Below are 21,314 nucleotides of genomic sequence, written 5' to 3' on the forward strand. Positions count from 1 at the left end.
GGGACAAAACTAAAGTGCTTTAAAAAATTGTTGATTGATTACCATGACCAATTCAATAGATTGATGGGAATCAACACTTATGTCTGCTCACAGATATTGTTTCCCAAAAATTAAGAGAATGAACAGAAAATCTTAACGTGTCTGGTAAATTTTGATCAGGTGAGAATCTTGGGTTATTGAAAAATCAAATAAAACATTTTTTACATAAAAACAAAACTTAAAGTGAATCAGTCCAGTGACACGTAGTGAAAATAGGTTGTAATTAAAATTCACATTTTATTGTCAACTTTTACATTTGCTATCTTATCACTATACTACAGTCTTCATTATGTATTATTGCTGAGCATTTTCTTTCAGCTAAATTCAGGTTGAATGTTTTGTCTCAATATTTAAAGAAATTTAAAATAAAAAATCTGAATGTTACATACTCAGTACATACTTGCGCACACACACACACACGCACACGCACACGCACACACATACACTAGGCGTGTGTGCTACTCTGCTAGTGTGTCAGCACAGTAAGCACTGACTAAATAAGGCAAGGCATCAGTTGTCTTATCAGCAGCAGCCAGGAATATATACACTGATATAGCAGCCCACCATCTCACTCACACTATCATTTCTACCAAATGCATGTGTGCATTTGAGTGCCCATATAAGAAGTGAAGAAAAGATTTAAAGGGAATGCCGGAAACTGCCAGATGTGAGAGATGAAATGGGACTGCCACCATTCAGCATGAGAGAAGTGTGTGCAGTTTGTGTCCAGAGGTGTTTGTTTGTCACCTGCTACGTGATGACCTCAGCCACTCACCACCTACCCGTTTGGAGAGAATTATAGATCAGTGTTTCAACATGTGAACAAAATAATACCAACCTTTAGTACATCATGTTCGAATCCATCTCAGTGTTGATGACTTATTCAATTCAAGAGAAAGCAGAACTGTATAATTTTACACATTAGGTGCCCCCACATGCTCATTTGCTACCTTTTATTCCTTTTTTTCTATGATGTGGCATCACACAACTTTCTGAAGCATGCCAAGTTTTCCCCCTTTATGAAGTGACAAAGTGTACAGTAGTGGTAAGGCATGGAGCGTACAGTAATTATAGGAAGGACTGCCAATTGCTGACATGTGCCACTCTCCCTGCATCTTATTTATGGCAATGCGATGGTGTCCAACACAACATTTATTGCTGACAGAATCAACGGCTCACCTGCTGAGCACATAAAATAACCAGCCACATGTGCCTCATGTTATTTATGACCATACCCTTAATAACTGGAGGCGTTGCCAGATAGTACATTAAAAAACGAAAAGTCATGTAGCTGATGCCACTGCTCATGCATCATAGGTTACATACAGTCCGTTAACTTTTACACCTCGCCATTTCATCATTTTTTAAAGTTATCTACCTGAAGATAGACTGAAGATCTTAACATAGTATTTTCTAATCTGACAAAACCACCCCCATTTTTTTTATGGCCTATAGAAACCTTTGGTTGTATAATATGTTACGCACCCATGAAGAAGGCTTTCTTGTGTCTTCCTTTTTCATATTTTTGCTCTCTTGTGGGAAACTGTAAGAATAGGTGTGGAGGAAGACATTTCTTGGCAGAAATCAATCCACAGTTGGCACACACTCAAATTTCTGCACAGTATCCTAGTGAAAAGAAGGCAATGTAGTGTGTTCATGCCACTGTAGAATGTGATGGGCTATATTTACGGGCATAGTGTTTGAGTGTATGAAAGCTTTGTTCCTGTGGGAGTAGAGGAGTTGTGGTAATGCAAGAGGAGCTCTGGACTGCATGAAAAGTAATGCTGATTAGATTGGGTTTCACTAACATGCCATTACCCTGTGTGATTATGGCTTGTAATCTCTGAGAATGGCACATAGTTCTGTAGCTTCTTCAGAAAAAGTAGGATGACTCAGCCAGGAGTCATGAGGGGGAGTCATGAGGAGTCCAAGAATGTTATGTTCTTGATGCTAACTCATGTGTTAGAACACCTGCAATCATTAACTTTTGAAAAGTTGTCCTTGTACTGATGGACGCATTCTTCAGGATTTTATCTACATCTCTGTGAGAAGTTCAAGCACAGCTTCACTTCTTTCGTACAGTCCCTTGTAAGAACACAAAACAATAAAGTAAAACTCCAAAAAGGAGAGTTAAACATTGGACTAACCTGGAAGCACTCAGTATGGTTTCCTTTGTATCTTTGTGTGTTTGTGTTGTTTTGTGTACATGCTTTTCTCCTGTGAATCCCCGAGTTGAAAATGTAATGTTAACAAAGATGGAAGTGTTTTAAAAAAGCAACCTCAACTTTATTATAATGATATAGAATTTACATCATCCTCTGTTACTTATTCCTCTCAGTTTGCATGTTAATATGAATTATTGAGGAAAATTCGAATTAGTAATTTGGTAAATGTCAAAGATACAGTTTATTTCAGTTTGCATCATATGTTGTGTGTGTGTGTGTGTGCGTGTGTGTGTGTGTGCATGTGTGTGTGTGTGTGTGTGTGTGTGTGTGTGTGTGTGTGTGTGTGTGTGTGTGCGTGTGTGTGTGTGTGTGTGTGCGTGTGTGATGCTATAACCTCTAGGTATTACCATGTGCCCTGCTGATATCTGTTCAACTTCTCTGATTGGCCGGCTCGTCCGTTTTCACTCCAGATGTTTGAAGATTGGATTATGGAATTATCACTTCTCTTGTTGATTCATAGAATTGCTTTATCCACATAGAATCTCTTTTAAGCTTGCAACCACTCTTGTAATCACATATACTGTAAGATCATACTTTCTTTGAGGATTGAGTTTATGTGCGCACGTACACGCACTAGGCTGCAGGAGATTTGAGAAAGGTGAAATTGTTTCAAGGCAGTATCTCTTTACTCACACAAGTTCAGTTTTAGCTGTAGAGCTATGCGGTTAAGCTGCCAGTGTTTTGCATTATATCATGTATTTTAGTGTATTTGGAAAAAAAAAAAACTAGCAAACTGCTCGGTATTCGGGTTTGTTGGTTATTTTTTGTCTGTAGGGTTTAAGACTGTATCTATATTGTTGGCTGATGTGTGGGTTTGTTCATTTGCAAATTCATTAATACGGGCCAGATGCCTGTTTGGACTGCCTCCTCAAGTGTCTCCGTTGGTTACCAAGGATACTGCATCACTGCCATCATCATTATGTCAGCCATTTGTTGATTTCTCTTTAAAGTGGCAGAGTGAAGAGGCACTGTTATTTTAACATTATGGATATTTGTCTTAGGAGACTTGAAGATATGTGGAAATGCAGAATAGATTTGTGGGCTTTATTAATAGAACACAACTGAAATTGCATTAATGCAGTGATGCAAACAGTTCATGGCTGTTGGGGTATCTGATTTTTACAGTTCATTTTCTGATCTCCAGTAGGGATTAAGGACTGTCGCTTTCCTTGTTTAAGTCCTGCTTGCATGTCTGTAATGCGGTCTAAAAGTTAATTTAATCTTCCGTTTTTTGGGGATATCAGAAGTGATTTTTAACAATCATCTTCTCTACATGGTTAGTCACTTTATAAATAATCTCTGAAGCTAAAAAGGGGGTCTGTTCATACTTTCAGTCAACCATAAATTAAACTGAAATAATGCTTTAATGGGCTCCATTAGAGCAGAAAAGTACCATATCACCCTTTATCTGTCATTTTGTACTGCTCTGTAACTTGACGACTAGGCTAAGTGAGTGAAGTTAGCTGTGTGCAAGTGTTTGTATTGTTGATGTGTCATCTACCCCTGAGTGAACAGGTTGCCAAAGTAGGGGTCTTGATTGTCAGAAACCAAGTAAAATGTAACAGTGTCTACAAAGAGTCAATGTATCACTAATAATCAATGAATGGGAAACATTTTGTTGTTTTGTATCTTTTTCTTGAATCGTTCAAGCTAATTTACTTTTGTCAATTTGATGTTTTAAAAACAATACAAAGCACCACTCATAGCTTTTCCTCAATTCACCTAAAACCTAAAGGTTTTTGATCACAGGGCACTTAGGTGGATTGTCCACTTTTTCTGAATCAACAACTGTCAAGGAAACCTAAACCATTTTCAAGAAACTGGATAAAAGTCTTTTTTAGTTGTTTGCTTGTTTTTAAATGGTAGGTTTTACTATTAGTTGCCATCATTCTCCTCCCTGGGAGTGTCATTAGCTGTATCAGCTGTGACCATCTTTCACGAGTGGTGTTGACACAGAGAGCAGTGAGCACTGAGGTATGAACCCCTGCCACTACCCTTCACCAGAACCAGAGAGATCATCTCAGCAAGAGATTTTGTGTCACTCTTTCAACACGCCAATGAAGACTCATATCAGCTCTAAGAAGATGCAACTTTGAACATAACAGCACTTTTAACATGCAACATCCAAACACATGCAAGTATGCAGTTAATACCAAATACTCATTTGTCCTTAATAATTGTTCATGTAGACAGAGAGTACAGATCAGCACTGCAAATCTTGATATGGAAAAGTATATGCCAAACAACATCACTCCAGAACTCTGCTTAAATCATCCCTTTTTCACAGAAATTGGGTTGAATGACAATCCATTTCTAATGATTTTTAAATTTATTAAACATGCTCAGTGTTTGAGTTGAGACAGAAATGATTGCAAATTAATAAGGGGCATTTAGTAATTGTTTAATACAGGATTTGAAAAACGTAGTCCCAATTATCCTGAACAGCAATAAACATAAATTCTTAACACAGCAAAGATAATAAGCTTTTTTTATGTTGACCCTTTCTCATATAAGTTTTCTACAGTGCAGAAATCCAGGAATATTACAGTATTAACACATAACATGACTAAACACAGAACAAAATACAAAGAAATAAATGCTGAAGATAGTTGATATAGCCAAATGTCATATTAGCATGCATTGTGAGATCAATCTGTAAACAGTGGCAATAAATTAACCTTAAATATGTATGTGTTATTTCAATGGCTTTATTTTTATTTTCATTTATTCATTATGGCTCAAAAAGCTATTTGTATCAAGAGTTGCATTTGTTAATATCTTGTAGTTTGCTCATCATAACCACATATGTGTATGAAGACCCTTATTTTAGGCAGATATGGTTTTTGTTTACTGCTACTTAACCTTTTTAAATAACAGTGTTTTTTTTTTTTTATTCTTTTCACTCGTTAGCCAGTGACTGAAATAGACTGCTTTATGAATCTCTCAGGAAAATGTGGCACAATGTTTTCTTTTGCCTTCTAGTAGGTTCCTGCACTGTCCCCAGACTTGTGTTTTCAAATCTGCAAATGGTTTTATTACTTTGACACCCCTGCTGCAATAATTCAATAGACAGTGATATTTAGCTCTGTCTGTGTATAATGCTGGGTTAATTATGCACGGCATAAACCTTTCATCTCTGAATTACGTGTTAATAAAATTATTTTGTATCTTCACTCAAAGGATCAGACGGGATTAGGGGATTTTTAGACAGTAATGCTATGTCTTCATTGAACATGTTAATACACCTCTGTCTCTACTTAACAAAGAAAGAAAGCAAAAAAAAATCTAAAAGCCACAGACAACCTCTTTGAATTTCTGGAGATGTACAGCCAGTTTAAACCCTTTGCCTTGCCCATGCATGAATATTCTCATCATACAGCATTATGGCTCTCCCTTTAGGATGAAGTTTGCTTACCTCATCGTAACCGTCACTTTGCCTCTCTTTAATGCCTCATTGTCAGTAACCACTGTCCCCACTCCTGCATCCCTCTGTATATGAACCCAGATCTCAGCCAAAATAATTCCTGAATAATTTCTGAGTTGGTTTCTAGCAAAACACTGATGGTGTTAGTCATGCATTCGTAAGCCTGAGTCATTACCAGAAAGAATTCACAAGCAGGCCTATATGGCTGTAATAGATATATACACAAATAAGTGCTCATTTGTTCTTGTGTTGGAGTTCGGGCATGTCCTGCAGTTTATGCTACTCTCATACCAGCTTGTTGGATAATGTATTTAGACAATTTCTAAATAATATTACAACCCAAGCTCCTCGGTAGCAGTTTTCTACCTGGTCATTGCTGATGATAGGTAGTGATGAAGCTTATAGAATGATTCTTGAGTCCTAATGTCTGCTAAGGTCAAGATTTATCTTCTATCCTATTATACATTGTACCAGTCAGCATTCCAGTCACCAGGCCTTTCTTGGGGGGGAGGGGGCATGAGTGACGGAGAGAAGATGAGAAAAAGAAAAAGGGGAGGGGAGCATCTGAGAAGAAGCAAAAGGGGTGCAAAACTGTGTCAGCATATGTGAGGGCGTATCCTCAAATAGGACATAGCCTGAAGAGTGATGGACTGGAACTTCATTTAGGAACGTGCACACGCAACACACATTCACATGGCGGAGTCACATAAACAAGCATTTATATAAAGAAACACTTGTACTATATTTTGCAGAAGGAGGTATGATCAACGTTAAAGGAGGATACATTCAGCTCTATGAGAGCCGGGGTCTGAAATTTAACCCTACAGTAAAATTGGAGAAGCTGAGATACATACCTCAGCAGGTTCAAATACCCAGGAGTCTTTGGAACAGTAATCTGTCTATCTGTCTCACTATCGCCTTTCCATCTTTGAACATTCCCATATATTCTAAGGCTTGCTGACATGGAAATTAATGAAAAACCCACTCTTCAAATATTCTTCATCTGATATGAATATGTGTCACAATATCTGCATAGGTATGGAAAAATACACATATGCAAGGAAAAGCCACAGTGAGGTTTAGTTGAATTCCACTTGTAAAAGACTTTGCAGCAGAGCTGCATTTATATCTTAATACATTTTCAGTTAATATTATGTTATTTTGAACATTTTTAATACAGTTTAAGGTAATTTTGTATTTTTTATTTATATTTAGTTAACATACATAATCGATTCAGATTCCCATTATGTGAAAGCCATGTGATTGCAGAAAGTATTTATACATGTATTTATCCTTTTTGTCCTCTATTTTTGTCTCCTGTATTTACAAATGCTGGAGGGCGAATATATCATGTGTGAAACAGATTTATATTTCAAAAAATTGGAGACTGAACCAATGCAAAAAAAGGAGAATAAATCCTATAAGATTATTTTCGAACATTTAATATTTTTATTAGATATCAGCAGCTTTAGTTTGACTCAAACCACTTTCTTTGCAAATATATAAGTTATGTAAATGATTGAGCTTCACCTGGAGAGCACATACAGTACAGTGAATTCAACAATGGCTCCTGATTTTTAAACACATATTAAAATATTTTATTTAAAATCAATTTTGCTGTCAATAGATATCATTTTTGGACATTTATGAAAAAAATAACTTTTTTGATGAAAATTTACAAAATAATAATTTTTGATAAGACACAAGGGGAAACCCAAGGAAAATCAGACATAGAGACACATAACATCCTTAGCCACCTTGCCAAAAACTGTAAATGTGTAACCGGGTCAACATTTTTCAATACATTTTCCCCATCCACACCAACACATCTGAAAAAAATCATTTCACCAGACCTTCATCAGTATCACCTTTCAGATCTTGTGTCTTTAAAGAAGGAGCTCAAATGTTTGCATGTGTGGAACCATCTCTGTCGCACAAAAAGGCAGGAAAGCTTGCTGTACCAAAATTCACACAAGAACAGGTGTTGTGTTACATTCCAGAGCAAACATACCCAGAGTAGGAGGCTTAAGACATATCTGTCAACTAAAAGATGTTTGATCATTTAAAAAATGATTTACAATCATGCATACAGTTTTCTAACAACACATTATACATTGAATCTATCAAATATACAATAAATGTCAACAATGAATATATTTCTTGTCAGCTAGCACTGCTAGCCCTGCAGTTTTCTTTTTTCATCCTTCAGCAATTTCATTTTATTAGTTTGAAGTCAAGTGTTTTTCTTACATAATAATCCTGCCTGAAACTATACATGAGTCAGAGCATTTAGTCAGATATCTACCCGAGGATTTTATGCACTATTAACATTACATTTGTGATTCGCACACACAAATGACCCTTAATGAAGGCTAACTAGCTGGTACCTAGTGGCCATAGCTGATTCTTTCATGGCTAGATGACACAGTTCATACTCTCTGCCCCCCTGATAATTTGATGAGCTGCCCATATCAACATATAATTCATTGTGTATGGTGATTTCTTTGCTTTGGGGCTATGTTTCATGACGAAAAACAAAAGAACTGTATCTAGTCTCAGTGAAGAGCAAATGTTCCCTGTCAACACAACACAGATATTTCTGTCATTCCAATAGAGACTCCCATTTGAAAATCTGTAATCTTACTACATGAGTCCATCTCTGTCCAGCAGTCCAAGCAGGGCCTCAAGCAGTGTGATGCGTATTCAGACATCCAGAAAATAAAAGGAAGGCAACAGCTCCAGCAACGGACTCTGCTGCAGTTTCTGCCATCCAGTTGCAAATACTGAGGAATCCTTTATAAAGCTAATCCAAAACAGATTTAGCTGTTATTCAAATTCAAATTTGCATTTTAACATTTAAAAGTGTCACTTTAAGAACACAAAGCCAACATTGAATGTAAGTTTGTAGAGTTTCTCAGCCATCCAGGTCATGGTGAATTCTGCAACTGGACTTGAAGAAGCCTCTTGAATGAGGGGTGAAACATCTTCAACTGAAGAAATTCAAGTCCAGTTGCAGAATTCACCACGACCAGGATGACGAAGAATCCCCACAGACATGTTGCTGCACAATTAGGGATGACCGACTTGTTCTGGAGTTGAAAAAGACAGAACTGAATGTAAGGCAAATCAATTTTCTGCTTACACGAGATTTACAATTTCTCCTACGTTTGAGCAGCTCGTCAGAGGCTAGTGGTGCACATCATTAAGACAGCATCCTTTGTGGTGTAGAAAGCAAACAGTTACCAGGATTCAACTTGGGAGGATTTTTGTCCTTTTAATTGTATACTCTATATCAACTGTGAAGGAGATAATGTTTACAACCCGATGACCTCCACATGGACTTAAATCTAGTTGTGGTAGGTACAACTGTCCTTGCACTGTTGACAGTCCTTAAAAGTGTAAAATGATATTGAACAATGTTGGGGACAGCTAATACTAAAGACTGCGATCATCTCTCTGATCCGAATGTTTTCTCACCTTCCCTTTTAACGCTCCTCTTGTCCCTCTTGCACTGTCACACCTTAACTCCCATCCTTTTCTGCCTGTCACATCCCACCACCAGACATTCTGTCTGGGAACAGTCGGCATCACTTCCTGTATGCGGCCGTGACTCTGTGACCACTTACCTAACGGGAACTGTTAAGGGCCTAAAGATATCTTGTGGACATGCTGCATACATTCATGACGCATTCATTCCTCCTTTCACTTGGCAGCATGTTTCACACATTTCAGAAATAGATGCATGTATGTCCTTGTGGATTCGCATGTGGCATGTCTACAACAAACGTTGAGCTGCTGTGAAGTAACTGGAATGCTTTATTGCTGGTCTATGATGGTGATGTGGAATGCATACTTGCGTGTAGCCACATCAGGGTAAATACCACATGTTTGTGCTTTAAAAATAGAAATTAAATCTGTCAAGGTGCTTGTGAAAAAGATGCTGTGAAATCCTTTTTGAATTATTCATTTTTGTGAATTTCCAGCTGATCATTGAAACACAGTCTTTAGTGCATCCTTTCCGTCTGTTTGATGCATGAACTTATTTCTAGAAGGAAATGATCTGTCTCTCCTTCCAGCATATGGACCTTCATGCATTTTAATAAGACACTGTCCCAGCCCATCAAAAACAGGACACCACAGATTCTAAAGACGTCTGAATTAGAGGCATGTTTTTAAGGGGTCATTCGAAACACAGAGGGAGAAGGGATGCAAAGGGTTGACAAGATGCAATGTCAAGACACAAATTAAGGGAAAAAAATTAAAAAAAATATTGATTGAAAGAGGAGTGGTGAAAGAGAGGGGGAGAGAAAGATGGATGTTCGAGGTTAAGCAGTGCAGCAGGCACAGCTGTCAATACATGGAGAAATACTTGAAGCTCTCATCTGTATCCTAGCATTCCATGTTCCACTGGCATGTATGAGCATTTAATGAGAAGGCTCCACTCTCACTGTATCTCTTCAAACAATTGCTCTCACTAATCCACTGGATTTGCCCGATGAATCACTTGTTTCATAATTAGTTCTTTTTTGTTTAAAAGTTGATGATCACTCAGGGAAATAGCCTTCCTCATGGGTGCAAAGATGTTTTCAAATGGTCATGCTCATTATATTAAATGTCATGTGCACATGCATGAGTACACATAGTATCTCTTGCTGGAGTTATAAGGGATTTGTTAAGCAGGTCATCTCATGGCTTCTGTCTGCCTCACCATGGTACACTCCCATAATACCTCTCAGTGCTAATGCTAAGCTCACATTGATCCCAAAATGTTACTTGTCTGCCTTTTGATTTCCGAGTATCACCATAGTACAGCAGATGTGGAATTGATCTTGGTTCATGGGATGGTTTTAGCTTAACGTACAAGTGTAATGTATTGTCATCATTGTGGTGGGAGACATTTTGGGGTTGTTTTTTCTTTTGATCCTGATGCTATCAAGTAGGAGCACTTCATAATATTGTGTATAAGGAAATAAGAAAGTTTGTACCCCGTGTATTGTTTGAATCAATTCACCATATCTGTGCATGCTAGTGTGCATGCTCGTGGGTGGGATTGCATGTGTGTGTGTGTGTGTGTGTGTGTGTGTGTGTGTGTGTGTGTGTGTGTGTTGTGTGTGTGTGTGTGTGTGTGTGTGTGTGTGTGTGTGTGTGTGTGTGTGTGTGTGTGTGTGTGTGTGTGTGTGTGTGTGTGTGTGTGGTCGAGCAGTAGCACAGCACCCCAGGCTGGATTAAGGTCTTGCTTGGATATGGCTGAGCTCCATTTGGAAAATCAGGATTTGGATTTGAGATTGAAGCAAAAGGGGAGGTGTAATGTTGTCCCCAAGAGGGATGCATCTCGAAGATGAGGAAAGAGTGGGAATGATGGGGGGTCAGTTGGGAGGAGCATATTAGAAAGAGGAAATAGATTATAAAGAGATTGGAAGTGTAATAGACAATATCTCTGAACTCTCTGGAAATAAGGGAAAAGTTAGGTTTTATGCATTTCACAGTGTACTGTATTTTCGTCTCTCTCTTTATACTAGGAATAATCAGCTTTACTGTTCCATTCTTCATTTGTAAGTTACAATGTTTTCTCCTTTTGTTTCTCCAGAACAGCTCATGCCCGCACAAAAAGTGAGGCCGCAGACCAGGCTGCTATCTCAGCCATGCATGACTCAGAAATTGCCAGGGCGGTTGCAAGGGAGCTCTCTCCAAACTTCTATCAACCAGGTAATTCTTAAGAATAATCGTCAATGCTTATCAATTCACATATTCATATTGTAACGCATGCTCATATTTAATGTGTTGATATGAAGTGTGGTCATCACATTACCTTAGCAAGGTTCAGAATCATAACTTAACACCTCCTGAGACCTAAGATAGAGTCCCAGCATCCATAACTGGGTACAGCCAAATTAGCACTGCAGGTTGTTATAACTAATTTTGTTTTGGATTAGCATGCAAATATATAAATAAACTATAAATATTAATGAAGATTAAAGACAAATGTGCAAAAAAGTTGACGACTTTGGGGGGTTCACTTTACTCGAGCAATATATTGCTACCCTAATAAACAGTATTCCTCCAAAATATGTGAAATCAGGACAATATGTCACTACTATTCAATTTACCTTTTTTCTTTACTTTCTGGTTAAATAAAGTCTATGACAAACACAGCCTGAAGATGCACCTTCATTTTGTTAGATTGCACTCTACGATGACAATAAAGTTTTTTATTTCCCTTTCTAAAAGCAAAAAACATCTATATCTACAAGTACAGTAAATTGAAATGAAGTACAGTGAAGTGCCTGGCTAGAGAACTTGAAAATCTTAAAATCTCCTCAAATGAAGCTTCTGGGTTGCAAGAGGTTTTAAATTTATAATAAGGAATGTCTGTGGAGGTTCTCAGTCATCCAGGTCATGGTGAATTCTTGTTGAAATCTTCTTGTCATGGGAAATGACCTTGAATTTCTTTACAAAAATTGACATCTTGGAGAAAAGTGTAACAGGAAAGAGATTTAATGCTTTGTTTGAATGATTACAAATCATGAATGTTTTATATCTTACACAGTTTCTGTGTTAGTTTGTAATGAGTTTGTTCTTAGAGGAAGAAAGTACGTTGTGTTTGGGGACTGTAATGGAATACTGGAGGTATTGACAACGATTTCCAACACCACAATGGGGGTCTGTATTTGTGGTAAAACAAAGCAGAGCCTGCTTCAAGCATGGTGCTGTATTCCAGATAGAAGGCTTGTCTTTGCTCTCAAAGTCCAGTTCTAACAGCTCTGATACTTGCTAAAATTTGTACCATTACCATTTCTAAAAGTACGGGTTTTTTGTTTGTTGGTTTTTTTTCCTGTGGAAACAGTCGAAATCCATTTATTTTAAGAAAAAACCTAACAGATTCTGGCTTAAGAGCTGAAACATTATTTAAAAGAAATAAATACTGAATGAGTATGAAAAACATTTCCTAAATTTACATTGGAAATTATGTATGAATCTACTTTGTTGTAGTTTCCACCATGGTGGTGGTGGGAGGGAGGTCAATTAAAAACTAACGTCTCCAGCTCTTCTAAGACGCTCTCATCTTTCATCTCAGAGGTTAAATCAGCACACTGGGATTCTATATAGCAACTTACAGTATCAAGGGCCTTGATTTAATTCTGCTAAGGTTATTTTCAAGACACAGTGTTCCAGTGCTGGACAACAATTGATATAATACATGATTACTGAAGGGTGTAACAGGCATTAGGTGAGATAAGATACAGTAGGGAACATAAGGCCAAGCAGAGGACTATTGCAAATAGGGATACATTCACACATATCTTTTTTATTATATTTATTTACTTGTTGTTCCTTAATCCAGTGTGGTTTAGTTTAAACAGATGTATAGGGCATTTGGTTAAAGTGTCTTTTAATATGTGACCTTTGTAGAAATGAAATAAGATTTTGTATTTTTTATTTGTATTTTGTAGGTGTAAAAATAACTGTTTATTGCACTTGTCACTTGGATACAAAAGTAATTTTCAAATACATGATTATTCAAAAGTGCCAGATCATACATTCTGTGCTTCTCTTATTTATATTATTAGATATCTACCAATGATACTTGTTCCTCCCACTGTTCGTAGTATATTTAGGACTATGAGCTAGCTGACCTTGGGTCTTCACCAAAAGGCCCACAAAACTGTGAGTGACAAACAGTATGACAATGGACTCATTGAAGCATGTCCCTTCACTAAGCCACAGAAATGGTCAGCCAAAAGCAGTGCGGCTTGTTTGTGTTGTGGAAACCAGTGGTCATGCTTGGCAAGTCTGTGCAGTGAATGTCCTTGCCTTATAAGTCAGATCATGAATGAGAAAGTGGATGATGTCATAATGATATATAGCATAGGACAATATCACAGTTGCATAATTTTGGACGGTCACATGGATAAAAAGGGACCTGAATTGCTATTTTTTTCTTGTACTCTATGACTCATATTCCTTAACAAATAATGGATAGTTGTGTGAATCAGTCATAGCATTCTTCACTATTGGTTCTGGTTTTCCCTTTGGGTCAGATCATGTTTGCACGTAATTATATTCTTCTATTTTCAGCTACTTCACAAAAGAGGCATTAATTAAACATATTAACAGTTATTAATTGTTTCTTTTTGAAAAAAATGTAATGACATTTTTTGCTTCCATTATCACATTGCCTTCCAATGTCATAGCAGAACAGCAGTGGGTGTGAGTACTCCACATCAAAATGAACTTTGACATCTTCAAATTAATCTGCATTGCTTCCTAAATGTGTACCTATGTTGTGGAAATATTCTCACTTACCTCTATCCCTCAGCTAATAAGTTCCCTTGGGTAGCAACCAGGGGTCTAAACCCCTTGTTGTTTGTAATTGACATTTCAGGCTCATAGCAGATTATCACCAAGATTGGGAGTGTGTACTTCAAAAGGGAAGAGAGGGTTACAGGGAACAGGACCATGACCTTTATGATTGGTTCACACACAGCACCCTGGAGGGGAGCACCGAGGGTTCAATGGGTGTGGTCAGTCGTGTGACGTTAATTGGGCTATTTGTGACCAGTGTGTGCAAACTGGGGTCTCAGGGAGACATAGCTGAGATCCTTATGCACTGAGAGGAGTTTGGCATCCCCTATCCAGTGCTGACGCAGAGCAGCTGTCCCTTCCTTCAGCCAGTCACTGGGGGCAGGGGCCCCGCAGGGATCCCACCACTACACCCTGTTTGACCCAGTCAAGGTGCATTTGGCACCATCAGAACCACGAAAGCCTGGACTTGTCACGATCACAAAGTTAAAATGCACAGATGCTGTTTTATATTCATAACACCAGGTGTCGTGAAAAACTCGCATGATGATATCACGGTCAATGAAAGTTATTCTGCAACTTTTAATGACTTTGAGGAAAACAAAGTATACTCACTTGTAATCCTAATGTTGCTGTTTGCCTCTTTGAGTACAGTGAGTTCACCTGGTGAATACATTTTTGAAAGTGTTTTCAGCCGTGTGCTCTATGTACATAAGAGCAGTTGACATACACAGCCAAACAATTAATTACATCTCCCACTTCCCATCTGGCAATGTGAGTAGGAGGAAGAACAACAAAAGCAAAAGCTTCAAATTGAATCATCTACCTTAGACGTAACAATATTCAGAATATGCTGATTATCTCATGTAATGGAATGCTCTCCTATTTATTAAGAAAAATATACATCAATATCCGAAGATGAAATCTTGCTGAACCATTACTACTGGGAATTTTTATTTTTAAAAAAAAATCAATTAATCGAATTTCCTTCTGTCTTGCTCTTCCATTACCAAGTTTTTGCCATGTTACTATTGCAGGTAGACAGGAATCCTTGCCTTTTAGCTAAAAATGTTGGATGGCATTTGACATATGAACTATGCATGTGTGTGTGCAATTCACACATGTAGCCCAATATGTCAGTGGGATACATTACTGCTGAGCATGTCATTAAGGTCAGTAGGGGTTAATCTGACATTCAACAGATTTGTGCAAGTATAAGATGAGTGCATGTGTGCTGTGTGGGCACACATGTTTTTGAATGTATGGTTTGCTAAAAGTGCAGTTAAAGAATATGCTGTGGATTAACATGAACAGAATTGGTTACCACAGCTTGAAAAAGGATAACAATGCTATGAAGTCAGAGGAAAACGATTGTGAAGTACCTACCATTTATAAAACCAACTGAATAACCAGTATTTTATCTTTGCATTACACATATTCTATGACAACACTATCTAGATTTTTAGCTAGAACCAAAAGTTAAATACTGACTTTTGAAAAATAAAATAGGGAGATGTTTCTTCGAAACCTACTCCAAGCTCTGGAACCCCATTTTTGTATAACTGAGCTGACCAGGTACAAAACTGGAGCTTGCATGTTGCATCACTTTAAGATGCTCAACTGGAACTTTAGTTTTAAGTAAAATATCCTCTAATGCTCAAAATGAGGAGAAAAAAAAAATATATATATAAAAAAAAATGTAAAAATAAAGCAACATAGTTAGATGTCAATTGTAAGGCATTTTGGATGCCTTTATATTGACATGCTGACATGGCCATAATTTCTTGCAGTAAATTTAGACAGGCCAGGGGTTTATCCGAATTTTGAAATAAAGATACATTTACAGGACAATGATAAAGTAAAACTTAATTCTAAATCTGACAAAATAAAAATCTCGCAACTATTGGAATTTAATAGGGTTAGAGCATTTAGTAAAACAGGATCGCCTGCAAGCACTGCTTTTGTACATGATTATGAGGCAAGGCCATTTTATTGCTGAGAACCATCCAGAAAATGCCTGGAACCCCCTCAGAGGAATCTGTACCCAAACAAATTGAAACTGCTCAGGCCTGTACATGAAGCCCTCACTCTTATTGAGTTATGGTGTGAAATTAAGCTCAGCAGATATATTAAGCCCACAGATGTTCAAATGTCTGCCATCTCTTTGTAGTGGGTCTTACTGGTTGTGGCACTTATGAAAAAAAACTAGGAATCCCATGCAGCCGTAAAATACTTGGGCTTATGAACACTGAAGCCTTAGCGATTCCACAATAAGTCAGTTTATGCTGACATGGATTAGATGGAAGCATAATTGTTCCTTCATTGCATGTGTGTAAGAAAGGACTGTTAAATCCATTTGATTGATCCTTAGGATTAACCCATTTTCCAACCCAATGCTCAGTACTAAAAGCTTTAGCATGAAACCCATTCTAATATAGTATCTACTATTTTAACACCAAGGAATGAACTGCCGAAGATAGTTTTAAAGTTTTTGCAATTAATCAGTTGCCAGTTTTCAACATCTTTTTGACTATTTTTTCCTTAATATTGTATATCTTTTTAATATTGCCTTGGTAAAAAGCAGTATTGTATTTTCTTAGTTGGTATAATACAGCCAAATACAAAAAATTTAATCTATTCCTTTAAATGTGCTAAGGATTCACATTCATATTCAGCCTGTCTACTTACATCAATACAAAATATGATTCAAATATTGAAAAAAATCATAAAATTCATGACTTTCTGTGCCCACTAACCATGGAATATAAATTATGAGAAAGGATATATGTTCCTGTGAAACTCAAAGCCCAGAATAAACAAAGAAACTCCACCTCAGGGTGGAGTTTCTTTATCTTTTCAGCTTTGTTGGATTCAGTGACAATTAACATGACAAGGGACTTTCCAGGAAAGCAATACACAGATAAAAGAGAATGACTGATGATAGGAGGAGTCTGCAGAGGATGCTTGCTTTGTGGAAAGCTGTGTGACCCTACATAAATCATATCCCCACTGTCTTAATTTCTGCCTCGGCATTACTGCATGTATAATGTTGATTCATGAATATTTGATTTGAAACTTTAACTATCCTTTCAAGTAAGCCTGTAAGCCTGTTTTGAATCTAGCACATTGATATTCTCGGGGGGGAGGGAGTTGCGATTTTTTTATTTCCAATGTCATTGCTGAACTATATTCGTTCATGACCATAAACTCAAATGGTTGTGGGCCCACAAGTTAAACTGCATATGTTTCTGAGAAAAGCAAGTTTTAGGCTTTTAAGATAAGATAGAATAAGATAGACTTTATTGATTCCGCAACAGGGAAATTCAATTGTCTCAACATGCATTGTAGACAGAAGAGAATGCACATAAAAGATGTTGGTACAGAAAACTATTTGCAGAATATACAATACAATACAAGATATAAAAAGAATAAAAAGTATGAAAAGGAATAAATAAATAGAAAAAGAAGAAAAATAGCGTAAAAAGGAATGCCTTTTGCAGTAAATATAAATATAAATACAAATATTGCACGGATGAGGGTGGTAAATAATATATATTTATATACAACCTCTCTCTTTAACAATGATGATGTCTTCTGGCAACCAGCCATGTGAGTCATAAAGTCAACGTGCCACCTGTTTCACCTCTGCAGGACCTGACTATGTTAAGCAGCAAATGAAAGAGCCTGTGGAGATTAAAGAGGTCCATATTGAAAAGAAGGACACCTCAAGCTCACCAAAAGATTCTCCCCACTTTTACCGCAAAGGTACCACTCCTCCCCACTCCCCAGTCAACAGTCCAGGAGGCACACCTCCCCCCACGCCTCACTCCAGCAAGAAGAAAGGTCATCTCGCCAACAGTACCAGCCGCAAAACCAGCAAAGAAGAAAAACCTTCCCGTAAATCAAGTAAGGAAGAGAAGTCAAGTCATAGAGCCAGCAAAGAAGAGCGTCCAAGTAGAAAGTTGAGCAAGGAAGAAAAGCTGTCAGTCACCGATGGCCCCAAAGGTTCAAATATGCATCTTGGGGCTCCCCCTAAACCTGCAAAAATTCAGCAGCCTGTTCCATCATCGGCACCACCTCCACAGCCACCTACAGTCCCGGTCAACGGTCAGCTCCACACGGAGTACCATAGTTATTATGTCAAAGCACCAACAAGGGTACCTCCACCCCCAGACCCTGAGGAGGATTTAGAGGAAGAGCCCAGTGCCATGGACCTGGCACGTATGCCGCCACAACCAAGATCCTTTAGTACGCCTACTCCCAAACCAGCCTCCATGCGAGAGAACAAGAGCGATCCAAAACTCAGGAAGCAGGATTCTCTAAAGCCAAAGAGCCTTGCAGACACGAAGAAAGCCAGTATGGAGCTTACAGAAAGCATGGAGGAAACAGTAAGTAGAAGAGTTGGGGTAGGGAGTCTTCACTGCTGCCGGCCTGGATGTCATTATGAAATAATTTTGAAAACTGTGACTTGAGGACCACATAAGTATGACAGCTTTTTTAATCTTGCTGTAGGCTGATGTGTGATATTCTTTTGTTATATCTTTTGCAGGGTCCCAACTCCATCCTTGTTGCTATGGTAATGCTGTTGAATATTGGCCTTGCAATTATATTTGTCCATTTTCTGACATGATGATGCTGTGGTCCAGGTAAGTTCATCAATCTAATGCAAAGAAAAAGCTGACAAATGCATGTGTTTAAGGATGTGACTACAGCAACGGACAATAATTAAATCTCGACAAAATTGTTTTCATCGCAGTAAATCCATAGCAACTGGTAAAGTTGCATAGACGGCCTTGAGAAATGAACAGGGCGCCATTGGGACAGCCACTGAAGAGAATCCCGAGGAAGGCTCACTACCAACAACCTGCCACAGGCCATGTTGATGCCAGCCCGATGAATCAGCACTCCTTTGGCTTTTTAAAGCTCAAATGCTGTGTTTAGTGACAAAAAGTTTAAAAATGCAACCTATCATACATAGTCTGAAAAAAGCAGTAATTGAAACCCTCATGTGTGCTGAGCAAAGCACTGGTCTTCGCACCCCACCTCTGCTGCATTGGCAGGGACGGTGATGGGTTGACGGTCTTTGCTGGAAAGGAGTTGAGATGCACTTTCAGATGACGGGAGCAAACAGCTGCCTTTCTATTTTGCCATCCAATGTTTTGATGAGAAGAGGATGATCCCAGCAGCCCTGGGAGAATTGTATTGTGAGTATGCTCAAGTGTTCGGTGCATTTTCTGGGGTTCACGCAACAGGAAACTGGGCCCGACTGTCGCCAGCAGTCAGTGCTAGCATGGTCATGAGCCAGTCTTACTCTGTTAACCCAATCATAACTACAGCTTTCATACTGTAAGCTGTGTCCATTCTAGCATGGTACAGTTTTAACATTTTGTATTTGTTTGTTTGTCTGTATGTATGTTTGTTTGTTTGTTTGTTTGTTTTACTGTAGTTATTTGTTTATTGTTCTCTTCATATTGGTTACCTTCTCTTCTTAGAATAATTGAATATATTTCTTTTTCCCTTTTATTTGGAAATTTGTCACAGTTGAGTGGTAATTTGATATTACACATTCATGTTACTGAAAGTGCAATATGTTTTTGTTTGTTTGTTTTTTCTAGAGAGCTGATCGTATATTTTGCCAAAAAGAGGCTAGTACCGTTAAAAATCTTGAGTTCCATTTATTTTGTCAAACTTGTCAAATATTTGAACAGACTGAATTAACAGTGTTGATTGATAGCTGGTTTGTCAGAAAAGGAAGTTCACATATAAAAGCCAACTATTAATGTGAGAAGGGAGTAACAAATGTCTTATATTATTTATTAAATCAAAAAGAAATTATTGAATTGTATTGCAACACATGCCTAGACCATGTTGCTTGAATTTCCTCACTGTATTCTCCTTTTCATTGTTTCAATTTACCAATATGACACCGTTCACATTGCTGCTTCTGTAGGTCCAACAGTGCTTGCATGCCTATGCGACTGGATCTGAACAGTCAAGTGGACAGTGGGAGTTGGTATTGAATTTATTCAGGTTAAGGCCATGGGTAATGTGGCATTAGGGGACAGAGAGATGCCTTTAAAGTCTTTAACAGTACTACTGTTTACCTCAGAAAAGATGAGGAAGGGGGGGAGGGAAAGAGATGCCATCCTTGTCTTAATTTTGTAATGTGGGAGATATTCTGAGTGCTGTCATCACCTGAATCATGCTTTTAACTTGCGCCATGTGCTATTTGTAGTCTTTGTTGCTGGTATGGCATGAATTTCTTTGATTTTTAAAGTTGTTATTTATATGGTTGACATTTAATGTCATCGCTACATGGATTTATTACTTGTTGTACAACATGTGTATTTGTACACTGGTCATCACACAAAGGGCTTTAAAACAGATTTATTGCTGCAAATAGGTTCTAAGTTCAACTTGACAATACAGTGTTGTTTGTTATCAAAATGTGCAGCATATTACATTTGGAGAATGCTTCAGCTACTTAAATGTTTGCAAACTGCTCAAATAATTGCCAAAAAGTGTTATAGAATCTGGAATAGACAGTGAAAGAGTACGATAAATTAATCATTCATGACAATGTATGGCTGACAGCTGCCATAACATTGAGCATCATCAATTATTCTTTTCCCTTTCTTTATTTCACCCCCTTTTATTGTTTTATCTATCTTCCCATGAGCATGGTAAAGACCTGAGCTCTGGAGGGTTTAACAGAACAGCCTGTTCATGGGATGTTTTTGAAATGCAAAACTGCATGTTGGAGACATTTATATATAGATTATTATATACTATTTGTAAGGATTTTTACAGAGCACAATCCAGAATCTGGTATGAGTTGGTATTTTTCTAACAATTTGCACACCTGTATTTTGACAATGAATATAACTTGTTTGTAATTGGTAAGTTAATACACACATGATAATGTTTGACAGTGAAAAAAGTACTTTATTTCTAATTGGTTGTACTGTATGTACCATCCGGGGATGTGAAAGACAGATGTATTTGTTTTGGTATTTTAGAAAATTATGAGGAAGTGTGGGAGACTTTTGATATCTCAAGGTTTATGTTACCCCATTGATTTGTGCAAAGTCTTTGGAGATTAATCTATGTGTATAACAATAAAGATGTTATGCCCTGTAAAAATTCTTTGGTTTGTGATATGTCTAATGGCCTAACAACTGCTCAATTGCTGCTCCATCAAAATATACAGTTGTGATTTATTTTTGAAAGGAAATAAATATAATCCATGTGTAGTTAAAATCTTTTTTACTGAAGATCATAATGCAGACCTCTCATTGATAAAACATTGGGATAAAAATCAACAA

The 21,314-nt window shown here is 37.7% G+C and overlaps 1 protein-coding gene across 1 annotated transcript in view; it reads left to right on the forward strand.

Annotated features, from left to right (window-relative positions):
• Nucleotides 1-21,132, forward strand: part of jph1a (junctophilin 1a) — a 28,302-nt gene extending 7,170 nt beyond the window's left edge. The window contains exons 4-7 of the mRNA XM_086151235.1: nucleotides 11,276-11,394; nucleotides 17,641-18,377; nucleotides 18,539-18,635; nucleotides 18,746-21,132. Coding sequence (XP_086007361.1) covers nucleotides 11,276-11,394; nucleotides 17,641-18,377; nucleotides 18,539-18,619 — 937 coding nt within the window. The 3' untranslated portion in view covers nucleotides 18,620-18,635; nucleotides 18,746-21,132. The remainder of the gene's footprint in view (nucleotides 1-11,275; nucleotides 11,395-17,640; nucleotides 18,378-18,538; nucleotides 18,636-18,745) is intronic.
• Nucleotides 21,133-21,314: the final 182 nt, after the last annotated feature.

The sequence above is a fragment of the Fistularia commersonii genome, chromosome 8 (genome assembly GCF_037954325.1).
Source record: "Fistularia commersonii isolate RoL2024-O1a breed Wild chromosome 8, RoL_Fcom_v1.0, whole genome shotgun sequence".
In the NCBI taxonomy this organism is placed as follows: Eukaryota; Metazoa; Chordata; class Actinopteri; order Syngnathiformes; family Fistulariidae; genus Fistularia; species Fistularia commersonii.